Below are 18,987 nucleotides of genomic sequence, written 5' to 3'. Positions count from 1 at the left end.
TTCCAGATGAAAAAGCTTTAGCAGTTTTTTGTCAATTTTTTTCTTATATTTTGTGGAGGTGTGTGGAAAAGCTGGAGTTTTTCTGTCTCCTCTGAAAAAATAATCTTCACTTCAAAACTCTGATGGCATTATTCAATTCTAATTTCTGAATATTCCTATACAAACAGAGTATCTTCGAAGCATATCCTTACCTGTCCCTGTTCTGGTGGAAGATACAAGTAGCAGCAGTGAATATGGTTCTGTCTCACCTGATACAGAATTAAAAATTGATCCATTCTCTTTCAAAACAAGAGCCAAATCCTGTGGGGAAAAAGATGGGAAGGGAATCCGGTCCCTTTTTCTGAGGTAAAGAGCTACCTGGCATTTTTGTTACATGGTAGATTAGGAATGCATGCATCAGGATGGTTTTTATAATGTTTCTTTTCACTGTGTCTTTCATCCAGCATCCCAGATGAACATTTTGAGGATCACAGTGCACCTCCTTCACCTGAAGAGAAAGATTCTGGGTTTTTCATGCTGAAGAAGGATAGTGAAAGGAGAGCCACCCTCCACAGAATATTAACCGAGGACCAAGAGCAGGTGGTGAGGAACCTGATGGAAGCTTTGACTCAGGTAATTTCAGAGGGCAGCAAGAATTTTATGGAATTCTAAGACTTCTCTGCAGTTACTTGAAACTCTTGAAATTAAACATGGTAAAGCAATTAGAAATGAAGTTTGGTTGAACTAGAAAGCATGCACCATGTAAGCTTTTCTGGTTACTGTTTTATTTGGGTTATTAAAAACAGGCTTTGAAATTGTTCATGATATATTACTTGTTTGCAATTACTATTCGTATACCTGGGTATTAGTACTGGCAAGAACAGAAAAACACGTTTTCATAATACTCTATTTTGCCAGCACTTTTCAGATTTGACTGAGTCAGGCTTAGTCACATAAGGTAGATCATCTCCAGGACAGGATTATCTTGACCCCCTTTTAAAGTTCTGTGTTCTGGGTGACTGGTTTGACAGAGGGTAAGGTCATTTGGCCTGCTCTGGCCTTATGTTAGGCTGATGTGTAGAAAAAATGGGGCTGATGGATACACCATTGCCTTCTAACCAACAGCCATAACAGGGGCAAGAGTGGGCTAGGGAGAAAATGAATTGCAGCTATTCTTCAGTGCAGCCAGGAGCATATATGGAGGGAAGATGTAGTAATTGTGAGAGCTACAGCAAACAACAAAATAATTGCAGAATGACTTTTTGGCACTCCTTTGTGAGGATGATTCATTATGATGATGTATCAGTTCAGGACAACACTGAAGAAATAACAGATCATGACCAAGCTGCTAAGTGTTGTGACAGTGTAATTGGATGACAGGACTTTTCGTTCTTGTTTGTATATGTGTTAGTAGTTAATTGATTCACTTCATTCTCAAGGCAAACTATTGCTGGTCTAAAACATTTGTATAAAATATGACAACTCATCTTCTAAAGATAAGGGTTTAGAAACTGATGTAAACCAATATGATTACTATGTATGTACTACAGTTACTGTAGTAACTTGGAAATTAGTGCCCTGCAAATAAAAACAGCTTCTAACTCATGGGAGGGGGGAGAGAGTAACCCACAGTTATCCTGGTAACTACAGTAAATGTTAAAAGATAAGGAAGGCAGTGAGAAAGATACTTGTGATCTGTGCTTTTGAGAGTGTTGCTGTAGCAGACACAGTTTTTGCATGTGCATGCAAGTAATAACTAGTGATTGTGAGAGGCTGAAACTCAATCACAAATCCCAGGGAGTGTGCTCAGTGTTTCATGCCTTTCTTAGATGGTGCTGGAACAGCCTGAGAGAGAAGCAGTGACAGAATTTTAGAGCCAAAGAGTTCAAAGCTCATGTTCATGTCACTGGCTGCCTTTCAAAAGGGTGCAGAGCTCTGACTCCCAAAGACCATTTTCTCCCTTGACAAATGCCATAAATTACTAATAGAACAAGCCTGGCTTGCTTGTTAGGCCTCAGCAGGATTTAGGATTTCACAGAGTTTTTCTCTTCACAAACACTTTCCACAAGAAAGGCTCCAGCAAAGTCATTGGTCATTGAGGATGAGGGCTAGGGAAACAGAATGACTCTCACAAAATTGTTAACTATTTCTAAATAGCAAGTCATACTGCTCGTCCTGTCCCCATAGTGCCTAGTGCCTTGATGAACTTGGATCTTCTAGGCCAGGGCTACAGTGTGCATTTACTTTGCTGCCCTAATGGCTTTTAAATTATTACCTGAAAAGAAGATTGGCTACTGCAGAACAGTGAAGGATCCACTTCTGCATAGAAAATCATCAGATGAATTCTTCAAAGCAGATCAAGATCAGAGGCTAGGATCTTTTGTCTCAGGTGGATGTTTTAGTCAGTGGTATCTTTGACCGCTCTAGAACTTTTGCTCTTTTTTTAAAGCTTCTTTCTTAATTGAATTCTTTTTGTTTCATCCTGATCAGAATTAATTGACTATAGTTAAAAGCTCAGTGTTACTGGCAAACAAGAGTTCCCAGTGTCTGGCCAGCCATAATATTCATGGCATAAAACCAGTAAATGCAATAGAACCGAACACTGTATGTCCTTCTCTTGCAGAAATCAATGCTGGATATCCTTAGTCTATATAAGTATTTACTTTACTTCCTTCAGAATAAGCATCTAATTTTCATGGTGAACTTCATCTCTGGCTTAATTTAAGATCTGGCTTTGAAATTTGCATTCATTTGGCATGACTTTACTTATGAGAGCAAATACAGTGCTCTTCTTAGGCTGGTTATTCTGATGAATGTTTTTGAACTTTTCACTACTTTGGTAGTTCATGCAAAAACACAAAAGCTTTTAAAAATAGGCAAATGAATATTTATACCAGAAAGGTGAGATCTTTGCAAATCTGCTTTAAGAACAGCTAAGTGTAGAAGTTCTGTATTAAGGGAAATTAGGAAATTATATAAGAAACAACTAGTCCTTTTGCGAGCCTCCTGCATAACTGGGACAAATCCTTTCTTTTAAATGCTGCTGGAGGACTTTGCACATTGTCTCTGAGAGACACACAGATATTAGAAGCACTGCAAAAAGTATGTGTGTGTTTGCAATTATGGGTAATTTATAGTACCTAGTGCATAGTACATTTATTCGTATCTTTTCATTGCTGCACAAAGACACACGCACACACTGCAGTGTGCACACATTCCTCAGCAACTGGTGTAAGATGAAGTCAGCTCCTTGTTCATTGAGTTCCCACCTGTGTCACCAGGGAGCTCAGCCCCAGAGCTCTGTGCTGCTGCAGTTATGCTGCCCCCAATAGCTGACCTGCAGCTGCACCTTTCCCTTAACTACAGCAGCAGAGTTTCTGAAAACCCATATTGCCAGCTGACTTGTAATTGGCTGAAGTCCTTCTGCTTGTATGCTTCAAAAGATGACTATCACAACTATTTCTTTTCCTCTCTCTTCTGCCAGGGAGCTGAAGAACCCAAGCTAAAATGGGAACATATCACAACACTCGTTTCCAGCCTCAGAGAGTTTGTACGGTCCACCGATCGCAAAATCATCGCAACCACGCTTTCAAAATTGAAGCTGGAGTTGGACTTTGACAGCCATGGTATCAGCCAAGTGCAGCTTGTGCTGTTTGGTTTTCAAGATGCTGTAAGTTGTTATTTTTATTAAGAAATTTGTGCACCTAAACTGAAAAAAACCTAAACAAACCAGGACCAAAGAGAACTTGTTTAACTTCCACCCAGAGTTGCTGAAACAATAGTATTTGAGGCGTTCAAAACTGTAATAGCAAAATCTGAACCCACAGCAGAGACTTGGCTGCCTAGTGATCCTTTGGCAGGACACAGACCCTGAACACTGCTGAGATTTTGCTGATTAAAGGTATAGAAGGTTCAGAATAATTGTGTGTTTATTGTGTCATAATAATAGTAAGGCAGAAAAGCCTTTTTTAAAAATCTCATTTTGGAAGGTTTTCTGGGAAATAAGACCAACAATGAATGTCAGGTTTTTCCTACATTAATGCAGATCTCTTAAACTTCTCTTACAAACTGATGCATTGCCCCCCATAGTAGTCTGTCTACCTTGTAATACTGTATTGAATTCTTATTTTAATATTTTTGACTAGCAGCAGATATCTGCCAAACTAGAAATTTTTATTTCAATTTATAATAAGCAGGATAAGGAGGAATTAAAATTGTTACTTTTCTACCAACAATACATACAAGTTTGATAATTTCCTACATTGAGCAAGGAAATACATGCATGGGTAGCCTTTAAATAGCTAGTTTAGAAAAAGGCAATGTTTTCTTAAGGTATGTATTTAAGTGTTATTTCACAAGCAAAGTGTATTTATGTGTATTTATGTATTAGTTCACAAGCAATTAGGCTTAATGGTTTAGATGAATAATGGACATAGGAGGGTGCAGCTGTGCTGAGTATCACTTGTCCAGACTGAAGTCATGTAGTAAAAATGAAATGACAATTCAGGTAGGTATTTGAGGTGGATGATTCTTTTAGAATTTAAACCTGAGGCACTCAGACAAGTAGAAGAGCTGTCAGGAAGGATTGCATAGCAGATTGTTGCATAGACTACACTAACAAGAATTAAATTAAATTTTAGATTAGTTAAATTAATTTTATTTTAAGAAAAGTTAAATGAATCTATGAAAGAGGTCTTTCTACAAATCAGAAGTCTTCTCTTTGATTCTTTTGAGTATGTTTTCAGTTCTCTCTATTAACCTCATATTAATATTCTTTTGACACTGGAAGAGAAAAAACAAGCATACAAGGTCAACAAAACAGTGGGGGGATAATAGTACAAATATTTGTATTGGTGTTCTGATAGAGATGTTGCTGGGCATCAGTTGTTTGGTAGTAATTGCCTGGGTTGTATTCTTATCAGTAAAAAATTTACTTTCTGTAAATTTCATCATTACAAGTTGCTCTTTTTTAACTGATGAATGTCTCTTTCATTATTATCTATTATTTAACTAAACCCACAGAAAGTTAAAAGAAAAATTTTGTGCAATCTTAATTCTTTTAGCCATACAATATATAGCACTATACTGAAATCCAGGACAGTATCAAGACCTCAGATGCTGCAGAGACTGAGGTACTGCTAAAAGTGAGGGAAAGTAGTTCCCTTGCTCTTGAGATTTAATAAGGTGAACTTAGGTTACAATGTTTAATAATCACAACATCCTTATCAGACCAATCAAGAAAAAGTAATTTTTTGATATAATATAAATTACTAAATCATATTACTATGGATCGTTGTAATCTTGACAAAGTTAGATTGTGCTTCTTCAGTTTTCAATACAGCTACACTTAGCTGAACATGTCACTGTCTTGGTAGCAGTCAGTTTGGGAAGGTGCAATGTGCTCGCACAGGGGAGTTGTGCTGCCTCAGAGGACAGTGGGCAAAGCCTTTGGGGCAGGTGCTGTCGGTGCCAGGCCCAGGGCAGGCTCCTCTGGCACTGCTGACAGCTCTCCCAATCCAAACGCAGTGTCCAAGTGCCATCTCGTGGCCACTGGCAATAGAATCGAGGAGACATAGGCACTGCTGTGCTGGCTGGCAGGTACAGGAAAGCCCCTACCCAGTCACTCATTCACTCCCTCCCAACAGGAAGAGGGAGAGAATTGGAAGGACCAGAAGTGAGAAAACTTGTGGGTCAAAATAAAGATTTTTAAGTAAGTGAAAGGGGGTAAAAAAGCTTACAAGTGTTGCAAAAGCAGTCTGTCATCAACAGCAGACTGGTGCCCAGCCAATCCCTGAGCAACAGCTCCTTTAGAACAAGCAGCCTTTAGTTCAATGCTGAGCATGGCCTTATACAGAAGGGAGTATTTCCTGGGTCAGCTGTTCCAGCTGTGCCAGCCGTGTGCCCCTCCAGCCTTTAGTCCACCCACAGCCCCCTCGCTGCTGGGGCAGTGTTCTTACAGAGGCAACCTTGACAGCATGTAAGCTTTGCTCAGCAGGAGCTGAAAAATTTTTGTGTTATCAAGGCTGTTTTAGTCACAGTCTGAAACATAGCACCATGTGGACTGCTGTGAAAGAAATTAACTCCATCCCAGCCAAAACCAGTGCAGGTACCTGCATAGATTACTGCATTACTGAATACTCTTGCTTTTTGGCAGTGAAAATAATAGGATTAATAACTTTTACATATCCTCTGAAGGCATCGTTTGTGTAACTTCAGTAATTTTTTACAGAAAGGTTATCACAATATGAGGGAATTGAACTAGTCCCTTTTTTAGGAAGAGTGAAGTATCTTTTTGCCACATTTTTTTAGTAATCAGTAGTTGCTCCTTTTTTTATAATGCTGTAACTTGATGATTTTGTAAATTCAGTTATATTTGTTGCTTCCTGCAACTGTTTAAGTTCTGCTCTTGCTTTGTTGCTTTGCATTGCTTCTGTGCCTGGAAAAGAGCACTGAATTTTGTGCTATTGCTGCTTACTGTTGGCTAGGCATTTTCTTGTCATTTGAGAGCTGGAAAACAGGTCCATGAGGTAGAGATGTTTGTGCAAGTGGCATGGAGCATCCATAGAGGCATCTGAGAATATGGCTAAAAGCAGTTTGTAAGCAGGCCTGTAGGCAATGAGGAGCAACCCAGTGTAGAAAACCATCAGATTGTACAAAGTAAGAAGTAGAAGGAAAGAGAAAATGGTGTAGCATGCAAATGAAGTTCCCTAATTGTTTAAACTAACATTAATTAACAAGTTTCAGAATTAAGTAGAAGTGGCATTACATTGGTTCTTTGATAATTCTTAAAATTGTACTTTAGAATAGACAAGTAGTGCTCAGAGCAAGCAGTGAAAGTGATGCCAAAAAAAGTAACAGGATTAATTAGCTTCAGCTACGAGCCTTTCATAACATAGTCCTTGTTATTTGTCTTGCTCACATTCTTTTGAAGTTTCTCTCCACAGCCATGAAGGTTAAGTATCACCACCACCATCAAAAGTCACCTAACACAGGAACCAGTACTTGATGAAAAATACAAAACATTGCATGACTTATAATAAAATGGATGAAGCTGATAATGTTGCTATCAAAACATAATTGTAGTCATCTGCTTGGATACAGCATCTATAAAAACACTTTATATGACATATATTCTCATTTTAACTTATGGGGTATGTAATATCTGAACTGAATTCTTTCTTACTAGGTCAATAAAGTTCTCCGAAATCATAACATTAAGCCACATTGGATGTTTGCACTGGACAGCATAATTAGGAAAGCTGTGCAGACTGCTATTACAATTCTGGTCCCAGGTGAGTCATTCTTAATACTCAGCAAATGTTTATCAGCTGATCTCTTTAAACATGCTTTAGAGTTGTGATTATGATGCTTCACTGAAGATTTTGAAACCAGCAATGGCGTTTTTCCTGTTCGCTGTCTGTTTTGCAATTGAAAAACTAATCTGTGTATTGTTCAAGCTGTTCTGGAAAGCACCTTTCCACAATGTGTAATCTAAATGATTCTGCAGGACAGTGAGTAGTAGCAGGTTAAGGTGATCTGGGACCTGTTTTTTTGAGGTGTAAAATGTTGCCTATTGCTTATAGGCAATTCTGTCTTTAAGACAGAAGCTGTCTTAAAAAAAAACAAAAAACAACCCCCCAAAAAACTGGAACAGCCCCAAATCCTTGACTTGAAACCTGCCAAAATCAAATGAACAGGTCTGCCCTGCCTGCAGTTTGTACGTTGTATTTTAAATGTGGAATTACAATGTATGGCTTCACTGAGGGAAGGAGTCTGTTCAGATGAAACTGTAGCCCATCCTGTTACTTCTCTACCTATTTCTAAATTTAGTTTTTCTGCTTCTTCTTGACTTCTAAAGCTGGAATTAAGGGTGATATTTTCAAATATGTCATTTAATGCTGCAAGTCGGAATACTTATATTCCTGTTTCCTGAAGTGGGTTGAGTCTTAGATTATCAATAGGGAATCTGAAAATTACATCAGAAGTTACAGCTATTCCTATTCTCCTTATTTTCCATAGCACAACCAACAAGATATAAATAGAGTTTCTGTGTTACTTGCAAGTCACAAAGAAGCTCTGTCTTCTGATTAGAATGCTGAACACCTCTAACAGGCATGTACTTCATTGCTGTGTAATAGGAGTAATTGTGTAATTCCTCCTTAATAGTCTTCTTCTTCCTCAGTGTCAGCATTAATTGTAGGTGGTCAAGCTTAAACAAAAGCCTCTGTGCCCCAGTAGTTTTCAGGCACTGATCATCTGCCACTTCCCTAATTGCCCTACCCTACTTCTGATTACTTTCCCTTGCCTTTGTCTCACTCTTTTTTCTTATTTTTTTTTCTTATGGTGTGGAGATTTATCACTGGCCTTAACATTTTTAAAATGGAATGTTTAAGGAATGGTACAAAGCAAATTTTGTGCTGCCTGGTGTTGAACAATGGCAAAGAACTTCTGCATCCCACTAATAAGAGCAGAAGTTCAAAGCAAATTCAGACATATTTGCCTAGCAATGTTTGGGTAACTGTTATATAATAAATCTGCTATCTGCTTTCCTGAATTTAGAGGAAGCGCAGCTCTGTTGATCTTATGTTCAGTCTTGAAAAAGGTATGTAGCATTGCAATGAAGAGGTGAAATAGATCAAGGAACAAATGTTTCTTTTGTAAAAAAGAGAAACGTACTTGTTCGTTTAGTTACTCAGCAGAAAGGACATAAAGCAAAAGTGATTCAGGTAAAAAAGTACATTTTGGTGAGGAGACTAGAGGGAGTTCTTAGCAGTAAGGAGTCACAATTGAAGGAAGGAAGCAAGATTTATATGGAACAGTTAGAATTAACAAACAGATGTTGATACAATAAGAGGTTGTGTAGGAGTGTCAGATTGTGTGTACATATCTTGCATATCTGGTAAGCTCTGGTAGGTAGTTTAAACAGGGAACAACAGAAACCAGGGTATAGCTTTGTGTTCGTAGTTTTGTGGATATGCATCACTACAAAACAAGCGGTGTTCTCTCTGGAACACAAGAAGGGAAGTGTGCTTTTAATTGTTGGGAGAGGGGCCTTTTTGTAATTTTTTTGTTGAGCATGGTATTCTTATAAGGATGGAGTGCTAAATATGCCAAAACAGCAACAGCAGGAATATCTGGATAGAAAAGAAATAATGGTTATTTGTTTAATAAAGTGTTTCGAGTCAGACACGTAAGAAAATACAAACTACTGAGAATGGAATTAAGCAAAAGAAACTCTGCTGTACATGATACTTCAGCACAAGTTGATGTGAAATGGTAGCCAAATCTAGACTCATGTTCATCCAGATGTTTGTTTTTTACAGCTCTTGAACATCCGATAGGCAGAATAATAATCTGCACAAATGAAGGTGCTGTTATGTTTTGAGTGATCTTAAACCTCTAGAAAATATCTGTTCTCCTCTTATAGAAATTTCAAGTCTGTTGCAACCAAAGCTATAGGATGATCTGTAAATAGTCACTTGGGTCTGCTTTTGTTTTAATATTCAACTAATGTTTAACATCTTTGTTGTCTTTTGTTTTGCTTATATTTTAATAGAATTGAGGCCACATTTTAGTCTTGCATCTGAAAGCGATACAGCTGATCAAGATGATATAGAAGTTGAAGATCAAGATGAACAGCCTCAGAATCAAACCATCCAGCAGCCTTGCATTGTCCTGGAAGATGCAGTAGCTACCTCAGGTGTAAGCACACTCAGCTCTACGGTGTCCCATGACTCCCAGGCTGCTCACAGATCACTGAGTGTCCAGCTGGGCAGGCTAAAATTAGAGACAAACAGGTAAGTCTGGACAGGAGACAGGGACACTAGCCTGCTTACAGCAATATGTGTCAGTTAGCTTTCAAAATATATGAGCTGGAATACTAGTGACAGTGCCAAAATTCCATTGCAGTGTAAGTTGTTTCTTTTAATGATGATCCTTGTTTAGCTGTGACTGAACACTTACATAGTTTTATGACTTTGAACAAAACCACAGGGATGCAAGTTAAGGTCAGGTTTTAAGATTGCAGGTGCCCTTTCAGGGAAAGTCTGAAAAAAACTGACTTGCAGCCAAACTTCTGCTTTTTCTCTCTTTGGTGTGCTCTGTATGGCTGATGAATGGTGTTATGTTTTGTTTCCATTAAGGCAGAACTTGGTGTTCTTTTCTATAGCTATTCTCAGCAAGTGAACTCAAGCTAATAGACAGCCACACAGAAACTCCACAAGGAAATTGCTTCAGATTTGTTTTGTGCACAGAAATCACTGCAAGAAGGATTTGTGCTTACCAGCAACCATTACCTTTTTATTATATAAGTTATTTTCATCAAAGAAAGATGAGGAAAATAGGTGTTTTGTTTAAAATAAGAAATGAGCCAGAAATTTGGATTTTTTTTTTTTTCAGAAATATGTCTTGCACTTTGTACAAGTGAAAAGTGGTTCTCTAAGGTTTTGTTGTGCCTTTAAGAAATGTCAGAGAAAAATCCAAATCCAAATGGTCTTCTATATATTTTGTTTTCATTAAAATATACCAAATATTCTAGTTAAAGGAGATATTTCACTTTGGCAGCATATGATTTATGACACTGGATTTCCTACTGACCTCAGTAAATTTTGAATGTGATCTTGATAGAAAGAGAACATCTCTTAAATAAGACAGTTGTTATGCTGGTAGAGCATTCTTTGGAGCTGCAGTTCCATTTGAAATTAAAATGCTAAATTCCACTTTACTTTTACATGTGTTTGAGAAGGTTGCCATAAATAGAGTAATTCATTAGACTGTACTCTTTTTAATAAAGTATCAGTATTTTGAGGTCCTTATGTCACAATTAATCTTTTTACTTGTGACCACTGAGAAATATTTTGTCTTATTGGTATGCCTAAAGGAATATATAAATATTTTAGATTGACTCACTTTACAAGCTTATGGTGGAGACTAGCCTCCAAAATTATCAGCTTGTAGAGGTACATTTTTGCTAGCACTTTGCTTCTGTAAATTTATCAAATGCAAAACCTTTGGCCAAATAATCACATCCAGTCATTCATCAGAAATTTTGAATAAATAATACAGACAATTGTTTAAATATTTATGAAAGCTTTATTAGCACAAGCAAAAAACAGTTATCAGGAGAAAATAATGGAGTATTTTATGGGCTCTGAAGGCCTTTTTCAAGCAGAATAGATAGACTAGGAATAAGTTAACTGAAAGGTGACCTGTCTGGACAGAATATCAGTTTGCACTGGGAATAACCAAGCGGTGGGGTTGTGCAGCTATCATTAACATGCATATTAACATATCATTCACAAATCCTGCATTTTACTAAACCACTTCTCTAAAAGAATGAATTGCAGCAGTTTTACATACTAATTTTCCATTACATTCTGGCTAATTTTTTTTTATCAGTTTAATGGTGCTAGCCACTGAATCTCTTCAGCTTTCTCTCTGGGTTTGTGTTATGAAGGAGGTCAAACATGAGTTTCAATTTACTTCTGTTTGACATTCTCAGAAGTAATTGCTATGGGGAGTAGGCAAGTATTTTGCCTACTCTTTTCTCACTCAATATAGCCTAGGAGGGCAGGCACAAAGTGTCTTATATGTCAGGATGGGACAGCCCTTGTGTGGTTGAGAATGTATTCTTCATATTTATGAAATTCAAACATATGTTTTCACCACATTTTCATCACTGCTCAACCCTTTCCATACCTTTGAAAATGTCTGCTGGAGAGATGTGAGCTGGCATTTTTCCTTACAAAGGTTTAACCCTTAGTTTATGAACTACTTTGATATTTGTTCTCAATTCCAGTTTTGTTTAAAACACAGCAGAGGCTGTAGAAATTTCACTGAAATTTTCTACCATACACTTGTTTAGTGGGTGGACGTTTATGTGGAGGCTGGTGTGTTTGGGGCTTCCGTATGAATGTTTATATCTTGATATAGATCCTAATCAATCTATAGTGAAAGACTATACCTGTGAAAGCTGAAGAAGTCTGTCCTTGTCTTTGTCAGGAAGGTTTCCAATTTAGGTATAGTAAGATCTTTCCTGAAAATTTGAAGCTACTGAAGGAAATCATGCTTTGTTCCTATTACTTCACAGGTTATTGGAGGAGTTAGTTCAAAAGGAGAGAGAATTTCAAGTCCTCTTGCATCAAGCTATAGAAGAAAAAGATCAAGAGATCAGAAACCTACAGCTCAGGTCACAGCCAATAGGTAAGTGAAAAGAATTTTTAAGGAAAATTTTTGTACTGACTACAGATGAAAAAGTGCCAGCTAAAGGTCTGTTCATTTTATTGAGGCAGTCTCAGCAAAGATGCTTTATTGTGCTGCTTCTGGTAGGGTTTGCTCTGAAGTAAGACTGTACGTTGTGGAAACAAATTACTGGATTTGTTAATCACAGTACAAGGAGTGATATGATTTAAATATTTTTGTTTGTGATTATATGGAAGAGTACAAGGCTCATATCCTACTGAATAAATATTATTCCTAAAGAGGATAATCTAGTATGTTTGGATAATTCCTTGAATTACAGACTGTTCCAAGAGGATCTAATTGGTGAGATGCAAATACAACTTCAGTGTTACTGAGGGAAGCTGAGTTTGCTGTGTCTGCCCTGAGGCAGGTGGAAGTGCTAATGCAGTTTGATATTTCTGTGTAATGTGCTTCTAAGTGTTGCTTCCCAAAAGCAGCTGATCCTCAGCCTAAGACATTGCCTGTGCAGCAATTGTATGAGTTATACTTAACTGTTCACTTAATTGATGCAACAAACCTTAGTGTAGAGACAGTGAAATTGATGTGCCTTATACTAGCAAAGTCATTTTCAGAAGAGGGCAGAAAAATCTTGTGTGTGTCAATGTTCATACTACTTGAACTGTACCCTTAACCAAGCTGAGAAATTAATGTATAACTGTCCATAAATTGTAATTAAGCGTGTTCTTTGGGAATTAGCATTGTTTATGGGGATACTGGTACTCGAAGCTTGGAGGGAAAGCTCACTGAAGAAAGTGTTTGAGAATTCAAAAATGACAAGAGGTTGCTTTGGCAACACAAAACCTTGTCTCAAATATGCCTGTTCCAGATATTCCTGGAGTGTCTGTCTGTCATCGTCATTCCACTGGCACAGGGACCGAAGACCCTGATCTCATAAACTGGCTGAGAGTTCACGGAGCTGACGAGGCCACGATAAACAAGGTAGCAATGATCCTATTCACTGCCTGGCACAGTTGCAGTACTGTTTTGTAACTCATTAAAAAAAAAAAAAACCAAACCTTTTGAACTACTTTAGCACATTTTGAGAGATTAATTTGTTTTCAGAGGATAGGAAAAAGCCATGAGTGTGAAGGCCTTCATAAATATAGAGTACCATTACTAGTCCCTAAATCTGATTATGAATAAAGCAAATAAATAAGAATAAAAATTAATAAAATATCCTGGTAAATAGACACTCTTGGTTTTTCAGCATCTTCACACACTGCAGCATTCCTGCTGATGATGCTCTGGATACAGGATACATGTTCAGCCTTAGCTAGCTGTGCTATAGTGAAATATCCCGAAGTAGATCAGCCTGCTCTGCAGCAAATTATATAACTTTAGAGGTGTTGAGGATTTCAGCTAATTTAGGAATACCTTCATGTAGTTATCACTCCTACAGATCAGACCAAAGGTTCCTCCAAGTTCAATTACATCAAATTAAGATGCCGTTTTTGAAAAGGCAGGTCTTAACTGTTTTTATTTCCCCATGGGTTAAATGTGGTATTACTTATGGTCAAATTTGTATTCAGTGAAGTCTGTGATTCTGAGATACCAGTGGTAACAACAGAAACGCCAGTTGACAAAGGTTTTGAGTAGCTGTAAAAGCATTACATCTTTCAAGTTGTGCCTGGTATGCTGATGCAGAGTATACAGTGTAAAATATGAGTAGTTTCACTGTATTTGTAGAAACAATGTTTTTCTGTTACATGTACCACATTTCAGCCCAATTTTAGGTTTCTTCCAAACTTAACCTTCTATTTTTAGGGGCAGATGATTCTAGGAAGATGAGCTTAGGAATTTAAATAATATTTCTAACAAAATGTTCATTTAAATTTCTTTCTGCAGTTCTTGGCTGAAGACTATACCTTAACGGATGTGCTCTGCTATGTTACACGAGATGATCTGAAATGTTTGAGACTGAGGTAATGCTCCACAGTTAAATGAACTGTGCTTTTTAAAAATAAAAATTAACTGATACTAAGTCTCAATTTATTGCTTTGTGTTCTATTAATTTAAAATAAGTGACACTTTCTAGTATGTCTTCAGATGCTGATACATTTTTGCCAAACAGCTGATGCTGTTTAAATCTTGAAATAAGGTGGGGTTTTTTTATTGAAGGCAAAATTTTAAGGTTTTTATTTATTTACCTTATTACTGGAGACACTAGATATTCCATTACAGCCTTGCTTTTATTTAGAAAAGTAGGACTAGAAAAACTTTCAGTAGTTTACTATCAGCATCAAACTTCAGAAACGTTACTCATGACCTGTAAGTAACACTACATTCCACCTAATCATGCCAGGTGTATAGGTCACCAACTCACATCATGGTGGAAGTCAGATGTGGGTTATGCGAGTCCTTTGGACCAGAAGTCTGAATTCCAGACAGCAGGCATCTGCCAAGTGGAAAGATTGCCCTGTCCTGTAATCAGAAAAGGACTCTGTTCTCTGTTTGAGTAATGCATGTTGAATTTCACCTTTGATCAGCCTCAGCATTCCCACTGAACATCATTGATCAAAACCAGAGCAAGAAAATCAGAAAGCACCTCAATTGGAAGGCTTTCAGGCAAGAATCTTTGTACCTGAGTGTCTTTATGATTTCTCTTTACAGAGGAGGAATGCTGTGCACACTCTGGAAGGCTATCACTGACTTTCGAGAGAAACACATCTGACACGGATATTTTTCTTTGCTTCTCTGCAGAGATGAAAAGATTTCCTTTCAGCCAGAGCAGGTGTGCTGTCAGAAGGACTGTTGCACTTTAATCCAGTATTTGTTTACCAATGTTAAAAACACTGCAGCTTCCTGACTGCTTTTACTCCAATAATCCATAAGGCATCTGTAAACAACCTGCAACTTTATTTTACTTTAAAGGTTTTTACATGCAAGTTTTTCAAAAATTTTTAGAAAACATACACACGGAAGTTATAAACTCATGAAATATTGTACTTAAAGTAAGCAGATGTTAATTTCATGACAAACTGATGTAAGATTTCATGTAACAGTACATCACTGGAACAAAACCAAAATGTGACAACAACTTTTCAATTTATTTGTAATATATCTCAATATTATCTGTAGTAGAGCTTCATAATTTCAATCATAATTAGATATTTTTCTTTTAGTGTGCAAGACCTAAAGCTAATTGTTTTTACCTACCACCCTACATAGTTTAATATTGTTTATTTTTTGGTAATTTAAGTTCTATGGTGCATTTGTTTTAGAGTTGTTTATGTACTACTGAACTGTACCAGTTGTATACGCCTGAACCACAGTAATGTTAGCTTGTTCTAAAGCTATCTCCGACATACACAATGGAAAATAAAAATAACCTAACACTTACTCTTTCCTATATTTTTGGACTTCTAAAATAATAACAATGGTGTAGAACTTAAAAATATTGGAATAAAAAAAATTAATACTGAGTATCAAGGGAACCTTTCTGATACATCTTAGACTTACTGTGATTTGAGTATGATAACCATAGCATTGAATATTTTCTTGGTTTTTCTGTTCAGGCTAATTCCTGTACTAACAAGCCAAGACCAAACAAAATTCTTCTCTGAGTGCTGTACTTGACTTGAGAAATGAAAAGTCCTGCCTCCATGCACTGTATAGTCATTGTGACCTGCTGTTTCTTCTGCTTTTGTTTATGCAATGATTTTTTTCTCACATGTAATGAAAAAGGGTGGTGAGTGTTCCCTATCCAGTCACTGTCATTGTCACTCCACCATTCTAGCACTGGGTATCAACAGATTCTTCTGGGCAGCTACAAAAGATTCCACTGTAGGTAAGGCTTGCCTGGACAAGAAGCTGCTTCTTTCTTCATAAGCCTTGGTAACCAGTAAAAGGCTTATGCTCTTAATTTTTCAGGTCTAGCAGGTATTTTCAAAGAAAACTAAATTTTTGTTTCAAACATAAACATGTTGTCCTAACATGTATACAGTAACTTTTTGCTGCCTAGAACGCAACAATTATGTATTAAAAAAATAAGATAAAGAACAGTAGATTAAATCATTTTAGTCAGATTTTTTTTATTATTATTCTGAAGATGGTTCTACTGACTTGTAGGTACAGATGTATCCAGTTCCTTCCAAAAACTTCATGGCATTTCATGAGAAGCACAGCTACTGTTTATTAATTTCTACTGCTATTACAGCAGAAAACAATACATTTTCAACACTAGAAAGACTAGTGGTGGGACCTGACTTAAAAAAGACTGTACCTATTGAGAAGCAACCATAAGAATGAACTTTCCTAATTTGATTTTTGTGTGAAGCATTGGTTCAGCTTTTAAAACCTCTGGTTTCATGCAGTATAACTGGAAGGTAATTGCACTGCTCTGTTTACTTGGAAAGCATGCAGCCTGTTTTCTATGACTCAGGCTGCTCAGAAATGCCAGCTATGTAAGGCAGAAAGAGTGTGATCGAGGTTTCTGTTGAATGTCTCCATGAGACCTAGCCTGGCACCAGCTGGGAATTAATTCCTATAGTTCTTTGCTGGCTTCACTAGACCCGAGGTGGCTTCTTCAGCATTGCTCAGCAGTCGGTTCTGTATTCTTCAAGGTGAGACTCTGTTGGATCTGATCAAGGGCCAGGCCATGTGCACTTATGCTCCTCCACCAATTCTGATCTGAATGTGGTCCCTGAGCAGCACAGTTAATCCATACAGATCCTAGATCCTGTGCACAAAAGCTTATGTAAAGTCCCTACATCAGGCTACTTCATATAGAAGTACCAGATGTTACTTTTTACATCCTCAGACAAAACATGACGTAACACTTTGGAATGGTGTGCATCAGAAAGGTCAGCCTGGGATTCTTCAGCCTGGCTCCCAGACTTTGCTGGTGGGTGGGTGCTTATATGGACCACAACTGAGGGATCTGAGAGTACGTTAGTGCAGGATTTTGCTGAGGGCAGCATTCTGACCAGAGGGCATACCACTGGGTCTGAACTTGGATAACCTCTTAGTCCTTGGTTAGTGCTGTTGTAATCCAGGGCTCAAGTTGACTGAGAGACGCCTTTACACCTCCCTTAAGAGAGCAGGCAAGTGAAAACTCAACTAACGCAGTGCTGATTTTGCTGTCTTTTGCACCTTTCAGCATAGAGCCCAGCCTATTCTTCTATTGCAGACACTCCCCTGCCTACAAGCCACAGGGTGTGTTTATCACCCAAGCCCCAAACCCCTTGTTTTAGACCACAAATGGCTCTTGGTGCAACAACAAATTATTAATCTTCCCTTCCCCTAGAAGACCTTGTTTTCTGAATTTAGCAGTTAGTGAAAGGAGGATGCTGTGCGTGGTGGCTGAAGTTGGCTTGGTCCAAGTGCACCAGACTAAGGGAGCTGCCCCTCTCCACCTACTTGCCTGCATTCGCAGCTGCATCCTCTGAGTTCCCCAGTTCACCCACGCTCCTTCACGTGTGGTTCTAGTGATTGGTGCTACCTACAAGCAGATGCAAAATTAAATGATGTTCGAATGCAGACTAGAACCCTTTAAACTCTCTTACCACCCTGAAAAGCAGCATAAAGCAAGTTAAGGCAAACTCATAGGAAAGGTGACAGGACCATGACCTTTACAGAAGCGACTGAAACATCGACAGCTTTTCACAGAGCCATGTTTTTAGAAGCAAGGCGTTGCACGCAGCTTTAAACCCGGCTGTTTAAGAGCACGTGCCGCGGGAAGGAGTCTACAGCAGTGCGGCTCTTTCCCACACGATGCGGCGCATCGCCTGGGCTTGCGAGGCGGCCGCCACTCCTCCCACCCACCTACTGTCGAGAGGGCGAGCATCCCCAAACCTGTTGTTTCTCTCGGCTCCGGTACCGAACGAGCTGTGCCAATAAGGCGGGAGCCGCTCTGAAGGAAAAAAAAAAAAAAAAAAAAAAAATTAAATATCACACCTGTGTGAACAGCGGCACCTCGGCAGCCCGGCCCGCCGCGGGGCCCGGGAGTGCGGGCAGCCGCCCCCGCACCGCCTCATAAGCGCCTCCAGCCCGTGAGAGGCGGCCGCTCCCGGGCCGCGGGCGGCGGTCCCGCCCTCACCTGCTGGCGGGCAGGGCCGGGGGCGGGGGACGCGGCGCTCACCTGCCCCGGGCCGCGGAGCCGCGGGGCGGAGCACGGCGCTGGGGGAGCAGGAGGAGACGTGGCGGAGGCCGCGGGCAGGAGCGGCGGGCGCCGGCGCCCCGCAGGTGAGCGGCTGCTGCTGCGGCCGGGGCTTGAGGGAGGGCGGCGCGGATCGGCCCGCGGGGCCCCGGCGCCCCCGGGCGGCGGCGGGAGCCGTGCGGAGCGGGAGCGGAGCGGGAGCGCGGCGGGGCCCGGCGGGGCCTCGTCCGCAACAGGTGCGGGGGCTTCGCTGCCTCCCCCGGCCCGGCCGGGAACAGCCGGAGGGGCGGCCCGGGCGGCGGGCAGAGCTGCGCTGGTGGGGGCGGCGGGCCCGGGCCTTGCCCGCCGTAGAGGCGAGACCCCCCCCCCGACCCCGCGCAGGGGCATCGGCGGGGCCGCGCCGTCGTTCCCGGGTCGTTCTGAAACCTCCGCTGCAAGGGCTCGGAGCGCTGCGGGCGCCCGCACGGCGGCGGGGCTAACGCGGGGTGCGGAGCCGCTCGGCGTCCGGCGAGGATGGGGTCTGGAGGGGGCGGCCTCCGGGCTGCGGGCTTTGAGCGGGGCTTGAGGTAGCGCCGAGCTCCCGCAGTCAGCGTGGGTGGATGCCCGCAAGATGCTGCTAATGCTAACGGGGACGGGGTGAGCCCCGGCGAGGGCGGAGGGACGGCTCGGCA

General features: G+C 40.1%; 1 protein-coding gene across 2 annotated transcripts in view; it reads left to right on the top strand.

The window, feature by feature from the left end:
• MAP3K5 (mitogen-activated protein kinase kinase kinase 5) overlaps positions 1–15,641 on the top strand; it is a 103,722-nt gene extending 88,081 nt beyond the window's left edge. For both annotated transcript variants that reach the window (XM_014263701.2, XM_005518470.3), the window contains 9 exons: positions 168–345; positions 444–612; positions 3,464–3,649; positions 7,166–7,271; positions 9,536–9,776; positions 12,068–12,180; positions 13,046–13,158; positions 14,065–14,141; positions 14,830–15,641. In XM_014263701.2, the coding sequence (XP_014119176.2) occupies positions 168–345; positions 444–612; positions 3,464–3,649; positions 7,166–7,271; positions 9,536–9,776; positions 12,068–12,180; positions 13,046–13,158; positions 14,065–14,141; positions 14,830–14,890 (1,244 nt within the window). In that variant the 3' untranslated portion in view covers positions 14,891–15,641. The remainder of the gene's footprint in view (positions 1–167; positions 346–443; positions 613–3,463; positions 3,650–7,165; positions 7,272–9,535; positions 9,777–12,067; positions 12,181–13,045; positions 13,159–14,064; positions 14,142–14,829) is intronic.
• Positions 15,642–18,987: the final 3,346 nt, after the last annotated feature.

Source organism: Pseudopodoces humilis, chromosome 3, assembly GCF_049639895.1.
Source record: "Pseudopodoces humilis isolate 2021_Gansu_Grassland_sample_001 chromosome 3, ASM4963989v1, whole genome shotgun sequence".
Classification (NCBI taxonomy): Eukaryota; Metazoa; Chordata; class Aves; order Passeriformes; family Paridae; genus Pseudopodoces; species Pseudopodoces humilis.
Note: the sequence above shows the minus strand (reverse complement) of the source record. Positions and strands in the feature narration are given on the sequence as shown.